General features: G+C 41.1%; 1 protein-coding gene across 1 annotated transcript in view; it reads right to left on the bottom strand.

Moving 5' to 3' along the window:
* Positions 1 to 20,119, bottom strand: part of LOC133114205 (beta-1,4 N-acetylgalactosaminyltransferase 2-like) — a 50,876-nt gene that overhangs the window by 11,507 nt on the left and 19,250 nt on the right. Inside the window, exons 7-8 of the mRNA XM_061223374.1 lie at positions 1,416 to 1,597; positions 780 to 923 (exon numbers count right to left, since the gene is read on the bottom strand). Of these exons, the coding sequence (XP_061079358.1) occupies positions 780 to 923; positions 1,416 to 1,597 (326 nt within the window). The remainder of the gene's footprint in view (positions 1 to 779; positions 924 to 1,415; positions 1,598 to 20,119) is intronic.

Below are 20,119 nucleotides of genomic sequence, written 5' to 3'. Positions count from 1 at the left end.
TACCTTAACCACTACGCTACAGGCAGGACGGTAAACTACCCTCTCTGGCACTAACAATCATTCCACCTTCAAAGTCACTCAGATCACATTTCTACCATATTCTCACATTTGGTCTGAAAAACAAGCTGAACCTCTTGACCACGTCTACATGCTTTTATGTATTTAGTTGCTGCCATATGATTGGCCGATTAAATATTAGCATTAACAAGCTGGTGTACAGGTCTACCTAATACAGTGGTCACTGAGTGCACATTTTCTAATATTAATATGGCCTGGATTATTAACGTTTACACTAACGACACGATTGTAATTTCTTAATCGAATAGTACACCGCGATGATGAGGCTTGTTGGTTTCCAAACTCACTTTCCAATTAGTGGTTTTGTTTTGTTTTGTTTTGCAGCAAGACCTTTCTTAACGCCTGTTCACAATACAACCACCACAAGAGCTGGGAAAAGTTTGCAACGTTGTAGCTTCAGGCTCCTTTTCTCTTTTAAAATGTGATATACACGCTTGTGTCTGATTTGCACTTTTCAGAGGAGGAAATCACAATCTGCCACCTTTCTGAAAACCCCAAACAAATCTGCCACCTTTCTGAAAACCCCAAACAAAGCACTTTTTTGCCATTAATTGATCGGTAACTGTCTATCGTTTACAAACATTCTGATTCACCCTATATGTTTCTAAATCTCAAAGTCACTGCAAGGCAATATCTTGGTCTCAAAATATTTGTAATGAAAATAACACTTTAGGATAGGACAGTAGGATTGTCTTTCTTACCACATCCAGTTCAGGCATAGACTCCATGATTTCTACAAATTTCTCAATCTTGGTTTTGTCTGTGAACTCAAAGTCATCGTCCGTCCACAGAAAGTACTTGGTGGTGACCTGTGAGACAGCAAGGTTCCTGCCAGCAAACCAGCCCTACAGTGTAAAAACAGAGAACTGCATTAGTGAACAAGCAACACTGAACCCTACAGGGTAAAACAGAGAACTGCATTAGTGAATAAGCAACACTGAACCCTACAGGGTAAAACAGAGAACTGCATTAGTGAACAAGCAACACTCAACCCTACAGGGTAAAAACAGAGAACTGCGTTAGTGAACAAGCAACACTCAACCCAACACTCAATGAAACATATATATTTCTAACAGTCATCCTCACTATTTTGTATAGTGTAAAAGACCTACATTATTTGGCAGCCCACGCAAGGACCCTACAGCTATGTCTCAACATACTTTGCTGAGAAATATAGGGGTTGGGGGTTTTACAACCACATATTTACACTATATTTCAGTGTATTCCACTGCAGTAAGGGACATAATGGGTTGTTTCAGTCCAACACTACCGAATGTCTCTGCAATATGCCACCACATGCACACTGTTACTAAAACACTCTCTTCTAAAATCTGTACCTGGGCAGGTGGCATGAAATACTGCTCAATGTTGGTGCCTTTCACTTTCTCTGGTTCAATGCTGTCATCCGCAATGATGATTTTGATGTCTTTGTAAAACTTTCTAATACTTTTGATGAGATAGTTCACTTCAGGGTACCTCAGGAAGGTCTTAGTTGTCACGGTCACTTGGGAGTTGACATCTGAAATTGTAGAAATAAACATTCAAATTATAGCTCACTAAGCCCACTTCTATACCAGACCAGATCTATAACATTTATCAAGATGATTTGAAATGAAGAAATGAATAAGGCATAATTATTCATATCTTATAAAAACGCAACATGATTCAAAATGAAAATGGGTGATGTTTCATTCCCATAATCCTGATTAATTCATGCTTAAGTGGAGTGTAATATACTAAATTCCAAAAAACATGTAAAAAGTTTGCTATAAATAGGGCGTAGCCTAAAAGTCTAAAAGTTTGCTATAAATAAGGCGTACCCAACTTAGACCTTTGTTTATATGTCTGGCCTCTCTTAAAGGTACAATAGGTAAGATTTTTGTGTTAAAACATTGTTACAATCCCTTCCTATCATTGAAAAAGGCTTTTGATTGGACTGAACAACGTGGACCTTCTGTGAATCTTATGTACAGGATAGTACAAGCAAGCTTCTGTAATCAATCACACTTCTGTTCATAAATGTTTTCAGTAGAACTGACACTTGAAGACTAGATTCTAGATCAGGGGTCATCAACCTTTTTGAAACTGAGAGCTACTTCATGGGTACTGAGTCATACTAAGGGCTACCAGTTTGTTTTGTCACGTGCACAATACTGACCTTTGAACTAGAGTAGGTCAGAGTTCACCTAAACTTATCTAAACTTCATGTATAATAAACATATTTTTAAGATATTGTCATTTTTAAATCTATATAAATGCAAGTGTGATAAAAAGAAAATAGCAACAGAATAAAATTAAATTTTAGATGCAGCTCACTAGTGAGTTGTGCTATTTTTAGAACAGGCCTGCGGGCGACTCATGTGGTCCTTGGGGGCGACCTGGTACAATACAATCCAGATAAAAATTGATATTCTCCTACTATATTTACTGTTATAAGGATATGGATGGGATTGTAACTATTGTTTTACAGGCAAGATAGAACCTACAGCTATTCTCAAAATGTTTTTGTCAAATTGGCATTCATGTCACTGGTTCATGGTAACAAAAAATAGCAGTAGTAGTAGTTGTTATTATATTAATGTCACGTTTCAGGTCTGTCTCGCCATGTTTTATGTTTATTCATTTTGTCTTAGTCTTGTATTGTCTTATGTATTATGTTAGTCTAGGTTCGTCATGTTGTTTAGTTTATTTCTTGTTACGATTTATTTTCTCGTCATGTCTAGTTATGTTTCGTTACGATTATATTACCTTGTTATGTTGAATGGTTATCGTCTTAGTTTCGTTTTGTGTTATGTTTTGATTTATGTTTATTGTTACGTAGACTGGTTACTGTTTAAACATACACTTTTACATGTCTTTCCGCAGGCCTTGCGTTCCGCCTTTTCTCTCTCTCTTTCTGTCATTCACTCCCTAATTGTTTCCATTTGTCTATTTACTAAAACTACTAACGCTAGATCAGGATTGGGTAGAAACTAACAAACTAATCATGTGTTCATGTTACCTTACGTTTTTCGTGCATGTAATTTACTAATTTACTAATGCTAGGGCAGGATAGGTTTATTACTAACGATTACTAATTACCTTGTTAAACTTGTCATCCATCGCACCTGTTTTCCATTTCCTTGCTACACTCTAACTAATTGTCTACACCTGTCTACACCTGCATTTATATCCCAGTCGCGCTACTGTTCACTGCAAAATTGTCTGGCACTAGTTTACTACGCAACTCTTGAGAATTATTTCTGATTGAGTCACGTTAAGAGCCAAGCCTGTTTACCGACTATTGTTTATTGATTTCTGTTTTGTTGACCACCGCTTGTTTTTGACCACGTCCTCGCCTACCGTCTTTGTACTTTTGCTTCACTGATTGTTTTATGGTTTCGACTTCCGCATCGCCCTCGACTATGACTCTGCCTGCCGTCCGCCTGTACTTCTGCCCCGCTGACAGCTCTCCTGCTACCGGACCTCCCTGCACGTCTACCGACTACGAGTTTGCCTCTTCCCTCGGCACCGTGCTTTTTGTTTGTTTAATATTTGTTTGGCTGGATCTACGTGTATGGACTTTGCTTGTTGTGACTAGGCTCCTGGGATTCGTCCCAAATAAAGCTCTGACGGGACTTATTCCTCTGACAGGGATTATTGTTTCTGAGTCGTGCATTTTGGGTCCAATCCCCATGCACCCGTCTCAGTTAATAGGTATTTATACATGTGTTTAGTTTTGTTTTCATAATATACAGTGCATCCGGAAAGTATTCACAGCGCTTCACTTTTCCACATGTTATGTTACAGCCTTATTCCAAAATGGAATAAATTCATTTTTTTCCTCAAGATTCTACACACAACACCCCATAATGACAACATGAAAGAAGTTTTTTTGAATTTTTTGCAAATTTATTAGAAATAAAAAAACTAAAATCACATGTACATAAGTATTCACAGCCTTTGCCATGAAGCTCAAAATTGAGCTCAGGTGCATCCTGTTTCCACTGATCAACCCGTGAGATGTTTCTACAGCTTAATTGGAGTCCACCTGTGGTAAATTCAGTTGATTGGACATGATTTGGAAAGGCACACACCTGTCTATATAAGGTCCCACAGTTGACAGTGCATGTCGGAGCACAAACCAAGCATGAAGTCAAAGGAATTGTCTGTAGACCTCCGAGACAGGATTGTCTCGAGGCACAAATCTGGGGAAATTACAGAAAAATGTCTGCTGCTTTGAAGGTCCCAATGAGCATAGTGGCCTCCATCATCCGTAAATGGAAGAAGTTCGGAACCACCAGGACTCTTCCTAGAGCTGGCCGCCCGTCTAAACTGAGCAATCGGGGGAGAAGGGCCTTAGTCCGGGAGGTGACCAAGAACCCGATGGTCACTCTGTCAGAGCTCCAGCGTTCCTCTGTGGAGAGAGGAGAACCTTCCAGAAGGACAACCATCTCTGCAGCAATCCACCAATCAGGCCTGTATGGTAGAGTGGCCAGACGGAAGCCACTCCTTAGTAAAAGGCACATGGCAGCCTGCCTGGAGTTTGCCAAAAGGCACCTGAAAGACTCTCAGACCATGAGAAACATGGTCTCGGGTCTGATGAGACAAAGATTGAACTCTTTGGCGTGAATGCCAGGCGTCATGTTTGGAGGAAACCGCTCATCACTTGGCCAATACCATCCCTATAGTGAAGCATGGTGGTGGCAGCATCATGCTGTGGGGATGTTTTTCAGCGGCAGGAACTGGGAGACTAGTCAGGATTGAGGGAAAGATGAATGCAGCAATGCACAGAGACATCCTGGATGAAAACCTGCTCCAGAGCGCTCTTGACCTCAGACTGGGACAACGGTTCATCTTTCAGCAGGACAACGACCCTAAGCACACAGCCAAGATATCAAAGGAGTGGCTTCAGGACAACTCTGTGAATGTCCTTGAGTGGCCCAGCCAGAGCCCAGACTTGAATCCGATTGAACATCTCTGGAAAGATCTGAAAATGGCTGTGCACCGACGCTCCCCATCCAACCTGATGGAGCTTGAGAGGTGCTGCAAAGAGGAATGGGCAAAACTGCCCAAAGATAGGTGTGCCAAGCTTGTGGAATCATATTCAAAAAGACTTGAGGCTGTAATTGCTGCCAAAGGTGCATCAACAAAGTATTGAGCAAAGGCTGTGAATACTTACGTACATGTGATTTCTTATTTTTTTATTTTTAATAAATTTGCAAAAATTTCTAAAAAACTTCTTTCATGTTGTCATTATAGGGTGTTGTGTGTAGAATTTTGAGGAAAAAAATGAATTTATTCCTTTTTGGAATAAGGCTGTAACATAACAAAATGTGGGAAAAGTGAAGTGCTGTGAATACTCTCCGGATGCACTGTACACTGTACACTGCACACTTAGCTTGTGCATTTAATTTAAATTTGTGAATGACTTCCCAAAGTTATTCAATTTTTTATGCTTACATCCAATTGATGTTTGCCAACAATTCCAAAAATACATGTATAGCAGGTTCTTGAAGAAATATCATCCTTGTAAATCATATCAGTTTGAGTTTTGCCAATGTGAAAGAGTTGTCATATATTTTTAAAAATTCAAATAATTTTTTAAAAGAAGCCCTTGCAATAATGACAAAATGAGAGTCGTACACACAATCTGAAATAATAGTCTGAAATTGGTGCATTTCCTTAAAACAGCAAAAAGACCAGGTCAGACGGTAACAGGGTAAAGGGTAGGGAAATGGAAATAAAATCTGCAGACTGACGAGTAACTATGGCCTGCCTAACTGAAACAAACTAAAACTGGCAACAGCGGTTTTGAGCATTACCAAGGCAAGTGAGGTTTGAACACTGAACTCTTACACACTTAATCTGCAGGCTGCGATCAAGAGTCTGAATAGTGTACCCCCAGAGATTTAGAGTCACCTGGTGGAAGGATGTGTAATCCATCTGGATTATCGCAATTTAAGTATTAAAGTAGTGCCTTTTCCCAGTTTACTTCTTCTTTTTTTTGCACTTTGCTTGGAGCAGTCATTAAAGTAAGATAATTTTTAGGTTGTTTTTCACACAACTACCACCAGGTGGCAAATGTCAGCACTCTACTCCAGAGCAGTTGTCAGCCCATGCCACACGGTGCCATGATGGAAAATACATTACCATCCACCGTCTGGCGGCAAACTTACAGCTATACAAGCTGAAAACTCAGCAGTAACAGTGTGCACCACATAGTTGGTTCAAATATGTTTTTTTTATAGTTTTTATTCACATTATGACCTAGGCACTTTTTTTAAACAATATCGTAAATGTGTGGGTAGTCCAACTCCAGGATTCTACCATTTATTTTGGTTGCATAGATAATTTTGTCAGAGTTAGTGTTTTGCAAACTCTAGTTTTGTAAACTCTAGAGACTGTTGTGCGTGAAAATCCCAGGAAATCCCAGTTTCTGAGATACTAAAACAGGGTGGTCTGGCACCAACAGTCATTCCACGGTCAAAGTCACATTTCCTCCCCATTCTGACATTTGGTCTGAAAAACAGCTGAACCTTTTGACCACATCTGCATGCTTTTATGCATTTAGTTGCTGCCACATAATAATAATAATAATAATAATAATAATAATAATAATAATAATAATAATAAATACATTTAATTTATATTGCACTTTTCCAGGACCAAAAGATGCTTACAATGCATACATACATACCTAAATACAAACGAACACATAGATACATAAAGCGATGCACAGAAGAGGGGGAAAGACAAAGACATAAGGCAGATGTAAAGATGCAATAAGTCTAAGGGAGGGGTCAATTGTATGCCTAAGAGAATAGGTATTAAGATGGGGTTTTAAGATGGTTGAAGATGCAGAGTGAGAGAGAATCTCTAACAGATTGAGGCCTATTCCACAAAGCGGGTTTTCAGCCAAATTACCGAACATATGGCGGATATTCTAATTATTAAGGAACTGTGATGCTGATCACATTAATCCTAAATACCAGAATATGGAAAAGGTTGAAATTACAATTAAATTTGGATTGAAAAGTAAAATGCAATTAATTATTTAAATTACTTTGATAAAGTAATTATAATTAATCATACAGTACGGTTAATAATACTATTATTGATAATACGTATTATACCAGAAAATGAATGCAAATTAATGCATTAGTTACTGCCTAAGATTACTAATGTAATGCCACAATATTACACTAGGGGGAAGTGTATTGAGAAAGCTGCTGATGCAGGCTTTCAAAAATGATACATGGGTGACATCTATTGGTATTTTACAAGAATTGCACTTTGTGGCTATTTAGCTGAGAAAGCCAAAGAATGGCAGGAATTCACAAAACATGAAATTTCAGCCAAAAGCAAGTCTTCCTCACACGGGGCGCCAAATTATGTCGGGTCCTCGCATGGGCCACCAAATAAAGTAAAGATTTTACAATCTACGAAATAGTGAGAATTACTATTTGAGATGTATACATCTCAGTCCTTACACGGGGTGCACAAATTGTGTGGGATACACCCCTCCCTACACGCTAAGTGTAGATTGCTAGGATTGATACATTTTGTGATAATAGTCCTCATGTATGGTGTCGATTAATGTTATGTAGCAGTATAACTGCAAAAAGTAATCAGTCTCATTAATAATTAAAATAACCAATATCAATGATTAAACTTACCAATAACCTGAAGGTTGGAAGTTCTTTGAAAGACTGATTTGACTCGGCTTTCATGTCTATGTGACACCAAAACAGACACTGGGTTTAATAAAAATGTATTAAACAGACATACAAACACAGCTCCCGTTGAACAAATGGGAAGTTAATAGGATAAGGTATGGTAGGAGTGTGTGTATCCCTTGAACAAGGGAAAGGTAAAAGTAGCTATCTTGGTTGGTAGTTAGCTAGAGTTCTGGGTGGGCGTGTTAAGAGTGTTAGCTGTGAGAAGAGAGAGACTACTTGTGTAGGTTAACTCTATACATCCGCGAAAGATGGCAAATCTATTGACGTAAACAGCTAACAGTCAGAATGCATTCTAATGATAACACAAAGCAAATATGAAAACACAGATCCACAATATCAGTTACGACTAAGCTAAACATTGGCTATGCTTGGGATGCCTGTGTAGTCCTACTGAATCCACCGCATTGCTGGATCCAAAAGGAGGTGCTGTTCTTTCCAGTTCCATTTGCAGAAATGCAGCCCCAAACTTGCAAGGAACCTCCACCATGCTTCACTGTTGCCTGCAGACACTCATCCCAGTTCCTGTGTTTTCGTGCATAGTTGAGTCGATTGGCCTTGTTTCCATGTCGGAGGTACGCAATTCTTCAAAGAAGACCACTTCTGACCAGACTTCTCTGCACAGTAGATGGGTGTACCTGGGTCCCACTGGTTTCTGCCAATTCTGAGCTGATGGCACCACTGGACATCTTCCGATTGTGAAGGGAAGTAAGCATGATGTGTCTTTCATCTACTGCACTAAGTTTCCTTAGCCTACCACTGCGTCTACGGTCCTCAACGTTACCGTTTCTTTGTGCATCTTCAACAGAGCTTCTTACATTCTTACATTAGAGCATTTTCCACACCTGCCTTAAAGTTTTGCAAGTACTGCATGTGAGTTATTGCGAGTGTTCACATTGAAAAACAACTATTTCCCACTGTAATATCTGTAACAAATGTATCGGTAATAAATATGCCATTTGGAAACGTTTGGTTGAATAAATTAATCCATGCATATTTCCGTAGCTGCTGTGCTTATTAAAAGTCCTGCTGGTTGTATATACCAACAAACCTTCCCAAAGTTTCCCTGGTTTAAATTGCCAAATTTGTTTGTTGGATATGAGCCACAAAAACAATCAATTCACAATCTGGGTAGGATGATATGCATGATAATAACGAGACCAAAATTGGCTCCCTGCCAAAAAAAAGTTCCCTTTCTGGATCTGGACAGTGCCAGATTTTGTGGGTTGGGTTTTAATAGTATGTGGGTGTGAGCATGATGAAGTCACCCAGAAATGTAAAAAGACTACTGCTGGAACATATATCATTGTACACTATGCTGTGGTAGTGGAGGAGCGCAGGGTTGTTGCAGTTTTGTTTGTACACTTCGGAAATGGGACAGCGGAGGGAGGAAATCCACAAATATTGGTTTCCAGGACACAGAGTGGAGGAGGGTGGTAGTGGAGTTAAGGAGTATGCACTTTCCAGCTAATGGGATGGAGCCGCTTCCAAGATGGCAGTTAGCATGGCTAACATTAGCTATTGATAGCTAGCTAGCTAGTTAGTTAGTAGTAACTAGCGATACAACTGTACAAAGGTAATAATTAAGCTAGTCAACTTAAATATATATGTTACCCCAACTAACGTAACATTAGTTGGGATGTTGGTGGACAAAGCAAAGCAGCTAGCTAGCTAGCTAATGTATAAGCTGAGCTAAAATCTCTGCTAATAGTTATTGTTCTAATTAGCTTAGCAAAATTAGCTAAATTCCCAACAGCTAGGTTACTTACCTAGCTAGCTATCTATACTTCAGGATTAAGTTGCCCTGCTGGTCTAGGATCTGATTTGCCAAAATAACTAAGTAACATTATGTCTGACCCTGGATCAATGGGTAACCACAAACAGCATCTGTTTATCCTGTAGCTATTCTAGCCCCATGTTTAGCTACCTAGCCTATATCAGCTTGGTGGTAAAGTAACGTTAATGTTTCTAACTAAATCTCTTCCTCACTGAAAAAGGCTCAACTTTCTTTGCCCATCAACAATGATGGAGTCTACAAGCAAGTGATCCTTATATTCTACATCTCCTGTGGTAAAACCAAAGAAAATGAGATCTATGCGTCGTGTGCATAGCGACAAATCTTGGGGCGTGTTTAGCTAAACCTATTTTTGTCTAGGGGTGATAGTGGGTCAGGAGGTAAGAACAGTCATTGGAGGGTTGCCGGTTTGATTCCGCCCTGGGTGTGTCAAAGTGTCCCTGAGCAAGACACCCAACCCCAATATGCTTCTGACAAGCTGGTTGGTACCTTGCATGGCAGCTAATTGCCATTGGTGTGTGTGAGTGTGTGTATGAATGGGTGAATGAGAAGCATCAATTGTACAGCGCTAGTGGATAAATGACAACCATTTACCATTTGTTTCAAACTGTAAGTTATAGTTGCATCATTTAGCTACGGTAGATTATCATAATTTAGTTATGAAGCCAGCTAGTTATATAGCCAAATAACATGCTTGTTCGTTATATAGTTGGTTATCTAAAGTTAAAAAGTGTAGCATATTGTGTAGCATAATAAAGTTATCATTTTCGTAAAGTCACCATCAAGTCACATGTTCGGCGAACATATACATACAGTAAATCCTCAAATTTTGTCCGGGATTCTATTTGAAGCCGGGCCTCGGATTTCATTTAACTCAATGAAATAAAAGAGCTCTTCTTAATATTTTATATTGTTGGTTGGTTTAATACTGTTGCCAATGAAAAGTCGTTGTCCTACACCATGGGTCTCCAACACGTTGCTCTCAAGCTACCAGTCGTTTGCCGCCCCCTTCTAAGTAGCTTGCCAAAGGCTGAAGCAGTATACATTTAAACACAATTATTGACGTGAGGCATTCCAGCCTAGGAATTTAATAAAAAGTAAATCAGGCAAAATTAAAAATTAACTCAATTTAGGCTACTTGGCTACGCAATAAGGTTTCCATGTATTTACAGCACAGTGCACGTTCAATGAATGAATGAAAGTGGCTGCCTTGGCTCGCAATAAACAGATGGGTGGAAATCCCGACACTCTTTCAACCACATAAAACTTAACAGTGAACCATCAAATACCCCCCAGATTTCAGTGCCCATCAGTCCCAACATTTAGCAATAGAATCAAACAGTCCAAAAGTAAATTAAATCCCAAACCAGAGCGAAAATCTTTTGATAGTCTACCGGTATGCTGCTCCAAACGAAACGCATGTCTCACAATAAAACGCACTTTAGGAAAAAAAGATCCTTAACTTGCTGTAATCTAAGCGAATTTGTTATTGTTCATGAAGGCGTGTCTGGCAAGTTGTTATTTTATGGATTCTGAACTTGCATGTGATTTATTGTGTTTGAGAATATTTGCAATAAACTAAGTCTGTTAAGACTTACACTATGACTTACCAAACGGTGTTTCCTGATTAGCCTACACTAACTGATTTCTGAACGGTTACAGGAAGTGTTGAACAGTGTTGGTCCACTTTAAGTGTAGCCTTTTACTTTATTTCTAAGAATAAAATTCTACAACAGAAGCCTAATAAGAAATAAAGGCCTGTCTCGAATACAAGCCTGCCCCAAATAAAGGCCTGTGCTTTGTGCAGCCTAAGTAAATAAAAGACCCCGGACACAATTTGAGGATTTACAGTACACTACAAAAAGACAGCAGGCTCTGTTGCATTTGCCACTGTCAGCTTTCCAGAGAGGCCCTGGCTGACTGAGATTCAAACCCAGGACCTCCTTGCTGTGAGGCAGCAGTGCTACCCACTGCACCAACCATGCCGCCCAGTTAGAAGACAGAAACAAATACATTTTTTGATTCAGTAATTTATTGAGGCGGCACAGATGGTGCAGTGGGTAGAGTCTAAATTGCCCGTGGGTATGAGTGTGAGTGAATGGTGTGTGCCCTGCGATGGACTGGCGACCTGTCCAGGGTGTATTCCTGCCTTTCGCCCAATGTATGCTGGGATAGGCTCCAGCCCCCTGCGACCCTGTTCAGGATAAGCGGGTTAGGATAATGAATGAATGAATGAATGAATGAATGAATGAATAATTTATTTAAATCACCACACAAACAACATACAATGAAGATGCCATTCACAAACACCTCAATCTTTTGAATGCCATTTTTCAAAATTGTTTAGCTGCTTGGGTGTCTCAGTGGCACAGCCTGTAGAGCACTGACCGCATGCTCATTGAGAGCCGCGACGTCGGGGGTTTGAATCCGACCGTCTGACATTTGTCGCATGTCTTCTTAGCTAAGTTATTTCAGCTTTTTCCTCAAACGTAGATACAGTATGCTAATATCGATTGTGCGAGGACACCCAGTTTTAGAATCCTGGCTATACCACGACATCACGTATGTATTATTTTGAGATGCAATGGTTAGAGTGAGGGAATTAAAAATGTGCATATTGCTGAATATTGAAACGAAGCTAGAGAAGTTGCAGTAGACACAGAAGAAATAATAATAATAATAATAAACTTTATTTATAAAGCACATTTAAAACAATCATGGCTGACCAAAGTGCTGTACAAAACCAGGCAATAAAATTAAAGATAAAATGAAATAAAATGAGATAAAAAGAAATAAAATGAAATGCACTCATTCATGACGTCCAGTCATCCGTGCCATTTTCCGTGATGAAATGTGTTCCGTGATGAAAAATATTTACCTCAAAAGAAGTGAATAGCCTATGTTTCTGTATGTGATTGTATTGTGCTTTACAGGTGGCGTTCTCACACATGGCATTACCCCTCCCCAGCCAGAGAATAATTATCACCTTGTTTCAATTTGAATGAGATGGGCTGGGAATTTGCACAGGGCGAAACTCACATATTAATGAGTAAAGATTAAGAAATCACAGTCCATCTCATTTTAAATGTTTTAAAACTATTAATATTATGTGTCAATAGGGAAGTGCATTGCGAAGTCAAGATTCTAAGGTTTCTGTCAATATGTTCGTTGCATCTGTATGGTAAAATATAACTAAGTGAATCATCCAAATAGAAAGGAAAGTTTATCTGATCTTGTCGGTGTCACTGGCGACACCACCGACCCCAGAAGGTCAAAATGTGTCTTGTTACTTTCTAGTAATTCATGCTCTGTAAAAGAAACTAAAAGAGGTAATCACTGCCAAATTACATAAGTACATAGTGTATATCTGAACTAATGGTAGCAGATAAGATGCTCAGACAACTGTACAATTAGATCACAGAAGAGAAAATTTGTAGAATTTGTATTTGATTGATTTTACTTTTAAATTGTATTAGTTTCTATTCTTAAATAGAAACTAATACATAAAGCCCACAAGCAGGAAACCCTTGGTTCCCATGCCTCCCAAGAGCACCCTTTGCATTGTAACAAAACAAAAGGGGCTAACAGTCATCCACAAATGGACACAATTACCAAACGCCATGTTTACAACAATCGTGGTAACTGTAGGTCCAGAGGTAAAGGCAAAAGGTCAGTGCCAAACCTGTGTGACCACATCAGACCTGAATCTGACTCATTTGACTTCCACAAGAGCTGTCTGGCGATGCCAGGACATTATCAGATGACAGTTGAGACATCTCTGATTACCTTTTGGATTCAGATTGTAGCTACCAACCATGAGGCTACTTCTACGTTCATAGGAAGTAGCATAGGAAGTAGCAACAACCACGATTCCCAACCTGACGCACACTGCAAACAAAGTCTGGCTCAATATTATTCCTACCTTAATTCTGCACACCCACCTGAGTAAAGAGTGCGTAGCGGGTTACCCAGGTTCACTGACCGCAGTAGAACCTTAAAATGCATGCCTACTAATAGCCTGACCCATTCTGCTATGCCTCAATAAAAGCAACTCTCAAAATGGCTAAGCCCTCGCCACTGTTTAGTCCCTTGTCATTTTCATTTCCTTGGTAGTGCTACGTAGTACCGCTAAGGGAAACTGCGACCTTGGAGATGTTCCAGAAGTGACCTCCCACAAACATAATGGAGATCATGTCACATGACCATCATGATAAAGCCATTAGGACCTTTCAGGCATTTAAATGCTAAGATGACACCCTTCCACAGCTGGAGGGACTAAAACCGCACTGCTGGGACCAGACTAAATCGCTAAACACTGTAGACTAAATTATCATCCGATCCAGAAGAGTACCTTCACCGTAGCACTCTCGGAGCTCTCCACAAATAGCTGTCCCATCACATCCAGATGCCTTTCATAAGCTTAACTGAAGAATATGTGTTACATAACATTCCTTTTTCTCACTGAAGAAATTCTTGTTTCTTCTTCTTAATTCTTAATTCTTAATGAACTTTTAGACTATGGACTGTACTGGACTCATGTGTTCTCAGGGATCTCAATTACTAGAAAATATTTCATGAGACCTTTTGTAGAAGTATATTCCACATAATTGGCACCATACCACTGGCTGCCTGTCATGGCTCACATGAAATTCAAAACATTGGTGCTAGCTTTCCAAGTAGTTAAAGGGTCAGCCCCAGCTTACCTGCGTTACACGCCATGTATTTGCATGGTACGGTTTTATATTTAAAAAAAAACATTGATAATCACATAAGCCCTCATCCTTATCTTTGTTGTACTGTTAGCAATTTAAATTGTGCTTCCCTCTAGGGTCTTTCAGCGCACTTATCCGTGGTTATGCGTATGCACTTTGTTGTACATCGCTCTTGTGTGTTGTCCCCTCATCACTCACACCTGATGACTTTATCTCCTTCTTTGAAAAGAAGGTTGATGCCATTCGCAATTCCTTCTCACAACCCTCTCCCCCTGCTGATCCTCCTACCTTCCCCAACTCCCTAGCCTCCTTTTCTCCCCTCTCTGACGCCAACACATTGAAACTCCTTACATCCCACCGCCGGACCACCTGTCCTCTTGACCCCATCCCCTCTCCCCTCCTACAATCTATATCCGATGACATTCTCCTTTTTCTCTCCTCTCTAATCAACACCTCCCTCTCTTCCGGCACCATGCCTTCTTCCCTGAAGAGGGCCAGAGTCACTCCCCTCCTCAAAAAACCTACTCTTGACCCCTCTGCCCTGAACAACTACCTTGTCTCTCTTCTTCCCTTTCTCGCTAAAACTCTGGAACAGGCGGTCTGCTCCCAACTGTCCACTTATTTTCTCCAGAACAATCTCCATGACCCCAACCAGTCTGGCTTCAAGAGTGGCCACTCCACTGAGACCGCCCTGCTCGCGGTCACTGAGGCACTCCACTCTGCTAAAGCCAAATCCCTCTCCTCTGTCCTCATCTTCCTCGACCTGTCGGCCGCCTTCAATACAGTCAACCATGAGATTCTGCTCTCATCGCTGTCTGGGATGGGTGTCACAGCGTCTGCACTCGCTTGGTTTTCCTCCTACCTCTCTGGTCGCTCCTACCAGGTGACTTGGAGGGGCTCAGTCTCCGACTCACCCCCCTACAAACTGGAGTCCCGCAGGGCTCAGTTCTTGGGCCTCTCCTCTTCTCGCTATACACCATATCTCTTGGTTCTGTTATCTCTTCCCATGGCTTTTCTTATCATTCTTACGCTGATGACACCCAACTCTTTATTTCCTTCCCCCCCGACACCCAAGTCACCACACAGATCTCTGCTTGGCTGATATCTCTGCGTGGATGACTTCCCACCACCTGAAGCTCAACCTTGCCAAAACTGAGCTTCTCTACATCCCTGCTAAGTCCTCTCCGTCAATCTACATCTCACTGACTGTTGAGGACTTTGTAGTTTCCTCCTCCCGTACGGCAAAGAATCTTGGGGTGACTCTTGATAACTGCCTCACCCTGGCTCCACAAGTATCCTCCACTGCCAGAACCTGCAGGTTCTTTCTGTATAATATACGCCGTATCCGTCATCTCCTGACGGAGAAAGCAACCCAGCTCCTAGTCCAGGCGCTCGTCATTTCCCGCCTGGATTACTGCAACTCCCTCCTAGCCGGTCTCCCAGCATGTGCCATCAAGCCCCTCCAGCTGGTCCAGAATGCTGCAGCCCGCCTGATCACCAGTCAGCCCAGGTTGGCTCATGTCACCCCGCTTCTCATTGGCCTCCTATCGCTGCACGCATCCGTTTCAAGGCCCTAGTGTTGGCATTTCAGGCTGCTAAGGGGACTGCCCCACCTTACATACAATCTTTGATCACTCCCTACTCCCCAGCTAGACCACTCCGGTCTGCCAGCTCTGGTCACCTTATGGTTCCCTCTCTACGTGCACCTGGCGGTTGAGCTGCACGTTCACGCCTGTTTTCCGTTCTGGTTCCTCAGTGGTGGAATGACTTGCCTACCACTGTCAGGACAGCAGAATCCCTCCCCCTATTTCGACGCATACTCAAAACCCACCTTTTCAAACTCTACCTTAGTCCTCCCTCCTGATTTCCCCCGCCCCTCCTTTCTGTTATCCCTATCCTTGTCTAACCCCCCCCCAAAAAAAAAGAAAAAAAAACTAATTTAAAAAACGAACTAATAAACTAATAAGGAATTCAGCAGATGGGAAGCATTTTAAGCATTTTTGCATTTGGCGTGTTGCTGCCGATAGTTGAGTTTGACAATGACATTTTGAAGAGTAATAGTTACATTTTCAATACTCACAATAGTTTTTATTTGAATTTGATTTTACTTATGTCATAAAAGTGTTGGGTATGAGAATGGACATGTCATGCAATTGACCCATATATATATATATATATATACAGTGGTGTGAAAAAGTGTTTGCCCCCTTCCTGATTTTTTTAATTTTTATTTATTTATTTATTTTTTGCATGTTTGTCACACTTAAATGTTTCAGATCAAACAAATTTAAATATTAGACAACACAAGTAAACACAAAATGCAGTTTTTAAATGAAGGTTTTTATTATTAATGTAACGGTCGGAATTATTACCGCCGCCTTGTAGGGGTTACACAGTCCTTAGTCTGGGGAGGACTGAGTGGGACAGGATCTAGGTCCCCCACACCCAATACCTATAGCCTCAATGTTCAGGTGAGTGAGCAAGTTGTTTACTGTTTAGCAGCTTGGGCTAACGGCAGCTTCTTAGACGGGGTAAAGTGGGCTTCAGTAGATGATCGTCTGAAGGGTGTGTGCAGTGTGTGCGAGGTAAGTGCTAAACTGACCTGACACCACCCCTACTTTCCCCAGGTCTAGCTAAACAGGTGAGGCGCCCCTACCCCCAGGTAAGTAAATTAAATGGACAATTATAGCTGTTGTTCCCTCTAATGTTTACTCAAGAATAAACACAGAGCTTACAGAAAATTATTCAAATACAAAATGGTTAACATCCTCTTGGGTCAAGAAATTCAAGATGGTAAGATTCCGGTGACACACTAGTCATTAGCAACAAATCCCATGAATGACATATCAAGATGCATAAATCTGTTTTAACTCACCATCAAACCTTGGATGCTTGAAGTGACGCTTAATGAACCATACCCTTACCCTTATACATGTAACATTATCATTGAACGAGCTCTTATAACGACTGAAATGGCTCCCTTTAACCAGGCCGGAAACCTAACTGAAAATACAGATTACCTCAAAACAGGCATTTCACATTCCATAGAATTGTAACAAAAAAACAGTGTTTCCCTAAACGAATTACATTCAGCAGAAATTCCAGTACCCTTCTTACTTTCACATTAAACAGTTACTCAGCATCTGCTCTATCGGTCTGGATGAGCAGACCGTTTCACTCCAGTGTATGTGTGTTAGTGTACCAGCACCGTTGCTGTACAGTTCAGTTCAGTTCAGTTCAGTGGGTGCTGTTAACGTTTGAGTGTGTGTGGGCGCACAATGCAGCGTTAGCTAGTTCGTTCAGTTCACAGACAGTTCGGTTCGGCTGCGCACGACGCCTGTGTATTTGTGGATCACAGTGTGTTAAAGTGTGGTGCAGTGACTACCCATACAACAGCCGAGATCGCACGTCCAGGATGTCCGATGGCTGGCCGGGTAAACTTCCAAAGAAACTCGTTGCACTCACGCCGCACGTTTCTCTTCTGCGCAGGGTAGCGAACAGCAAACAGTAAAAATGAATAGGCTAGCTCCTTTTCCCTCAACGTTCACATACGGAGTGGGGAAGGGGTGAGCATAACGTTTAGCTAACACTTTACACTTCCCGATATTGACGACGTTCAGGCTTGCTCTTCCAAAACAAAATCTTTGAGAGAAAAGTTAAGGTATCGCTCTTAGTGACCTAGACGATCTAAATAACTGCACTAGGCTCACACTTGAATGCTCTTCCAGCCGTCTTCATCTGTGTAGCCTATCTGTGCATCGCCATGTAGCCCCAGCTAATAGCAAAAGTTAACTTTAGTTTAATGTAGCCCGACTTCGGCGCTCGCACTATCAAAGAAAACGAAAACACAAACGTAGCTGCGTTACTGATTTCAACCGTGTCACTTTCTATGACGACTCGATAATAACTACACATTAAAACTGTTAAATTTAGCACAGCAGTGGAGCTCAAACACTGTTGCCGCTCCGTCCACACTGCTCATACCATCTCTCTCCTTTTTTTAAATTCTCCGGCGCGTTTATGTGAGCCTTAAAGCCGCAGCACATATTTGTACCCGCTACATTAAGGGAGAAAAAAAATCCAAACCTGCATGGCCCTGTGTGAAAAAGTGATTGCCCCCTAAACGTAATAACTGGTTGGGCCACCCTTAGCAGCAACAAATGCAATCAAGCGTTTGCGATAACTTACAGCGCTGTGGAGGAATTTTGGCCCCCTCATCTTTGCAGAATTGTTGTAATTCAGCCACATTGGGTTTTCGAGCATGAACCGCCTTTTTAAGGTCATGCCACAGCATCTCAATAGGATTCAGGTCCGGACTTTGACTAGGCCACTCCAAAGTCTTCATTTTGTTTTTCTTCAGCCATTCAGAGGTGGACTTGCTGGTGTGTTTTGGATCATTGTCCTGCTGCAGAACCCAAGTTCGTTTCAGCTTGAGGTCACAAACAGATGGCCGGACATTCTCCTTCAGGATTTTTTGGTAGACAGCAGAATTCATGGTTCTATTTATCACAGCAAGTCTTCCAGGTCCTGAAGCAGCAAAACAGCCCCAGACCATCACACTACCACCACCATATTTTACTGTTGGTATGATGTTCTTTTTCTGAAATGCGGTGTTACTTTTACGCCTGATGTAATGGGACACACACCTTCCAAAAAGTTCAACCACAGAGTATTTTCCCAAAAGTCTTGGGGAACATCAAGATGTTTTCTGGCAAAATTGAGACGATCCTTAATGTTCTTTTTGCTCAGCAGTGGTTTTCGTCTTGGAACTCTGCCATGCAGGCCATTTTTGCCCAGTCGCTTTCTTATGGTGGAGTCATGAACACTGACCTTAACTAAGGCAAGTGAGGCCTGCAGTTCTTTGGATGTTGTTGTGGGGTCTTTTGTGACCTCTTGGATGAGTCGTCGCTGCGCTCTTGGGGTAATTTTGGTCGGCCGGCCATTCCTGGGAAGGTTCACCACTGTTCCATGTTTTCGCCATTTGTGGATAATGACTCTCACTGTGGTTCGCTGGAGTCCCAAAGCTTTAGAAATGGCTTTATAACCTTTTCCAGACTGATAGATCTCAATTACTGTCTTTCTCATTTGTTCCTGAATTTCTTTAGATCTCGGCATGATGTCTAGCTTTTGAGGATCATTTGGTCTACTTCACTTTGTCAGGCAGGTCCTATTTAAGTGATTTCTTGATTGAGAACAGGTGTGGCAGTAATCAGGCCTGGGTGTGGCTAGAGAAATTGAACTCAGGTTTGATAAACCACAGTTAAGTTATGTTTTAATAGGGGGGGCAATCACTTTCTCACACAGGGCCATGTAGGTTAGGATTTTTTTTCTCCCTTAATAATAAAAACCTTCATTTAAAAACTGCATTTTGTGTTTACTTGTGTTGTCTTCGACTAATATTTAAATTTGTTTGATGATCTGAAACATTTAAGTGTGACAAACATGCAAAAAAAAGAACCACTGTATATTACATTACATTACATTATTGGCATTTGGCAGACGCTCTTATCCAGAGCGAGGTACAACAAAGTGCTGTGCTGATTTTTGCACAATTTATATTGGGGAAAAGCTGTGACAACTTACCCCAAAATAATTGAGACAACTTGCCCCAAACTGATGTGTGCTAATGATGTGATGGTGAAGTTCTCATCCCAATAAAACCTACCACAGAAACAATGTGATGGTGCACGTTCTCATTCCAATACAAACAACCACAGAAACAATGTGATGGTGCAAGTTCACATTCTAATACAACTAACCACAGAAAGAATGTGATGGTGCAAGTTCTCATCCCAATACAACCAACCACAGAAACA

Source organism: Conger conger, chromosome 16 (assembly GCF_963514075.1).
Source record: "Conger conger chromosome 16, fConCon1.1, whole genome shotgun sequence".
Taxonomy (NCBI): Eukaryota; Metazoa; Chordata; class Actinopteri; order Anguilliformes; family Congridae; genus Conger; species Conger conger.
This window is presented reverse-complemented; position numbering and strand designations above follow the sequence as displayed.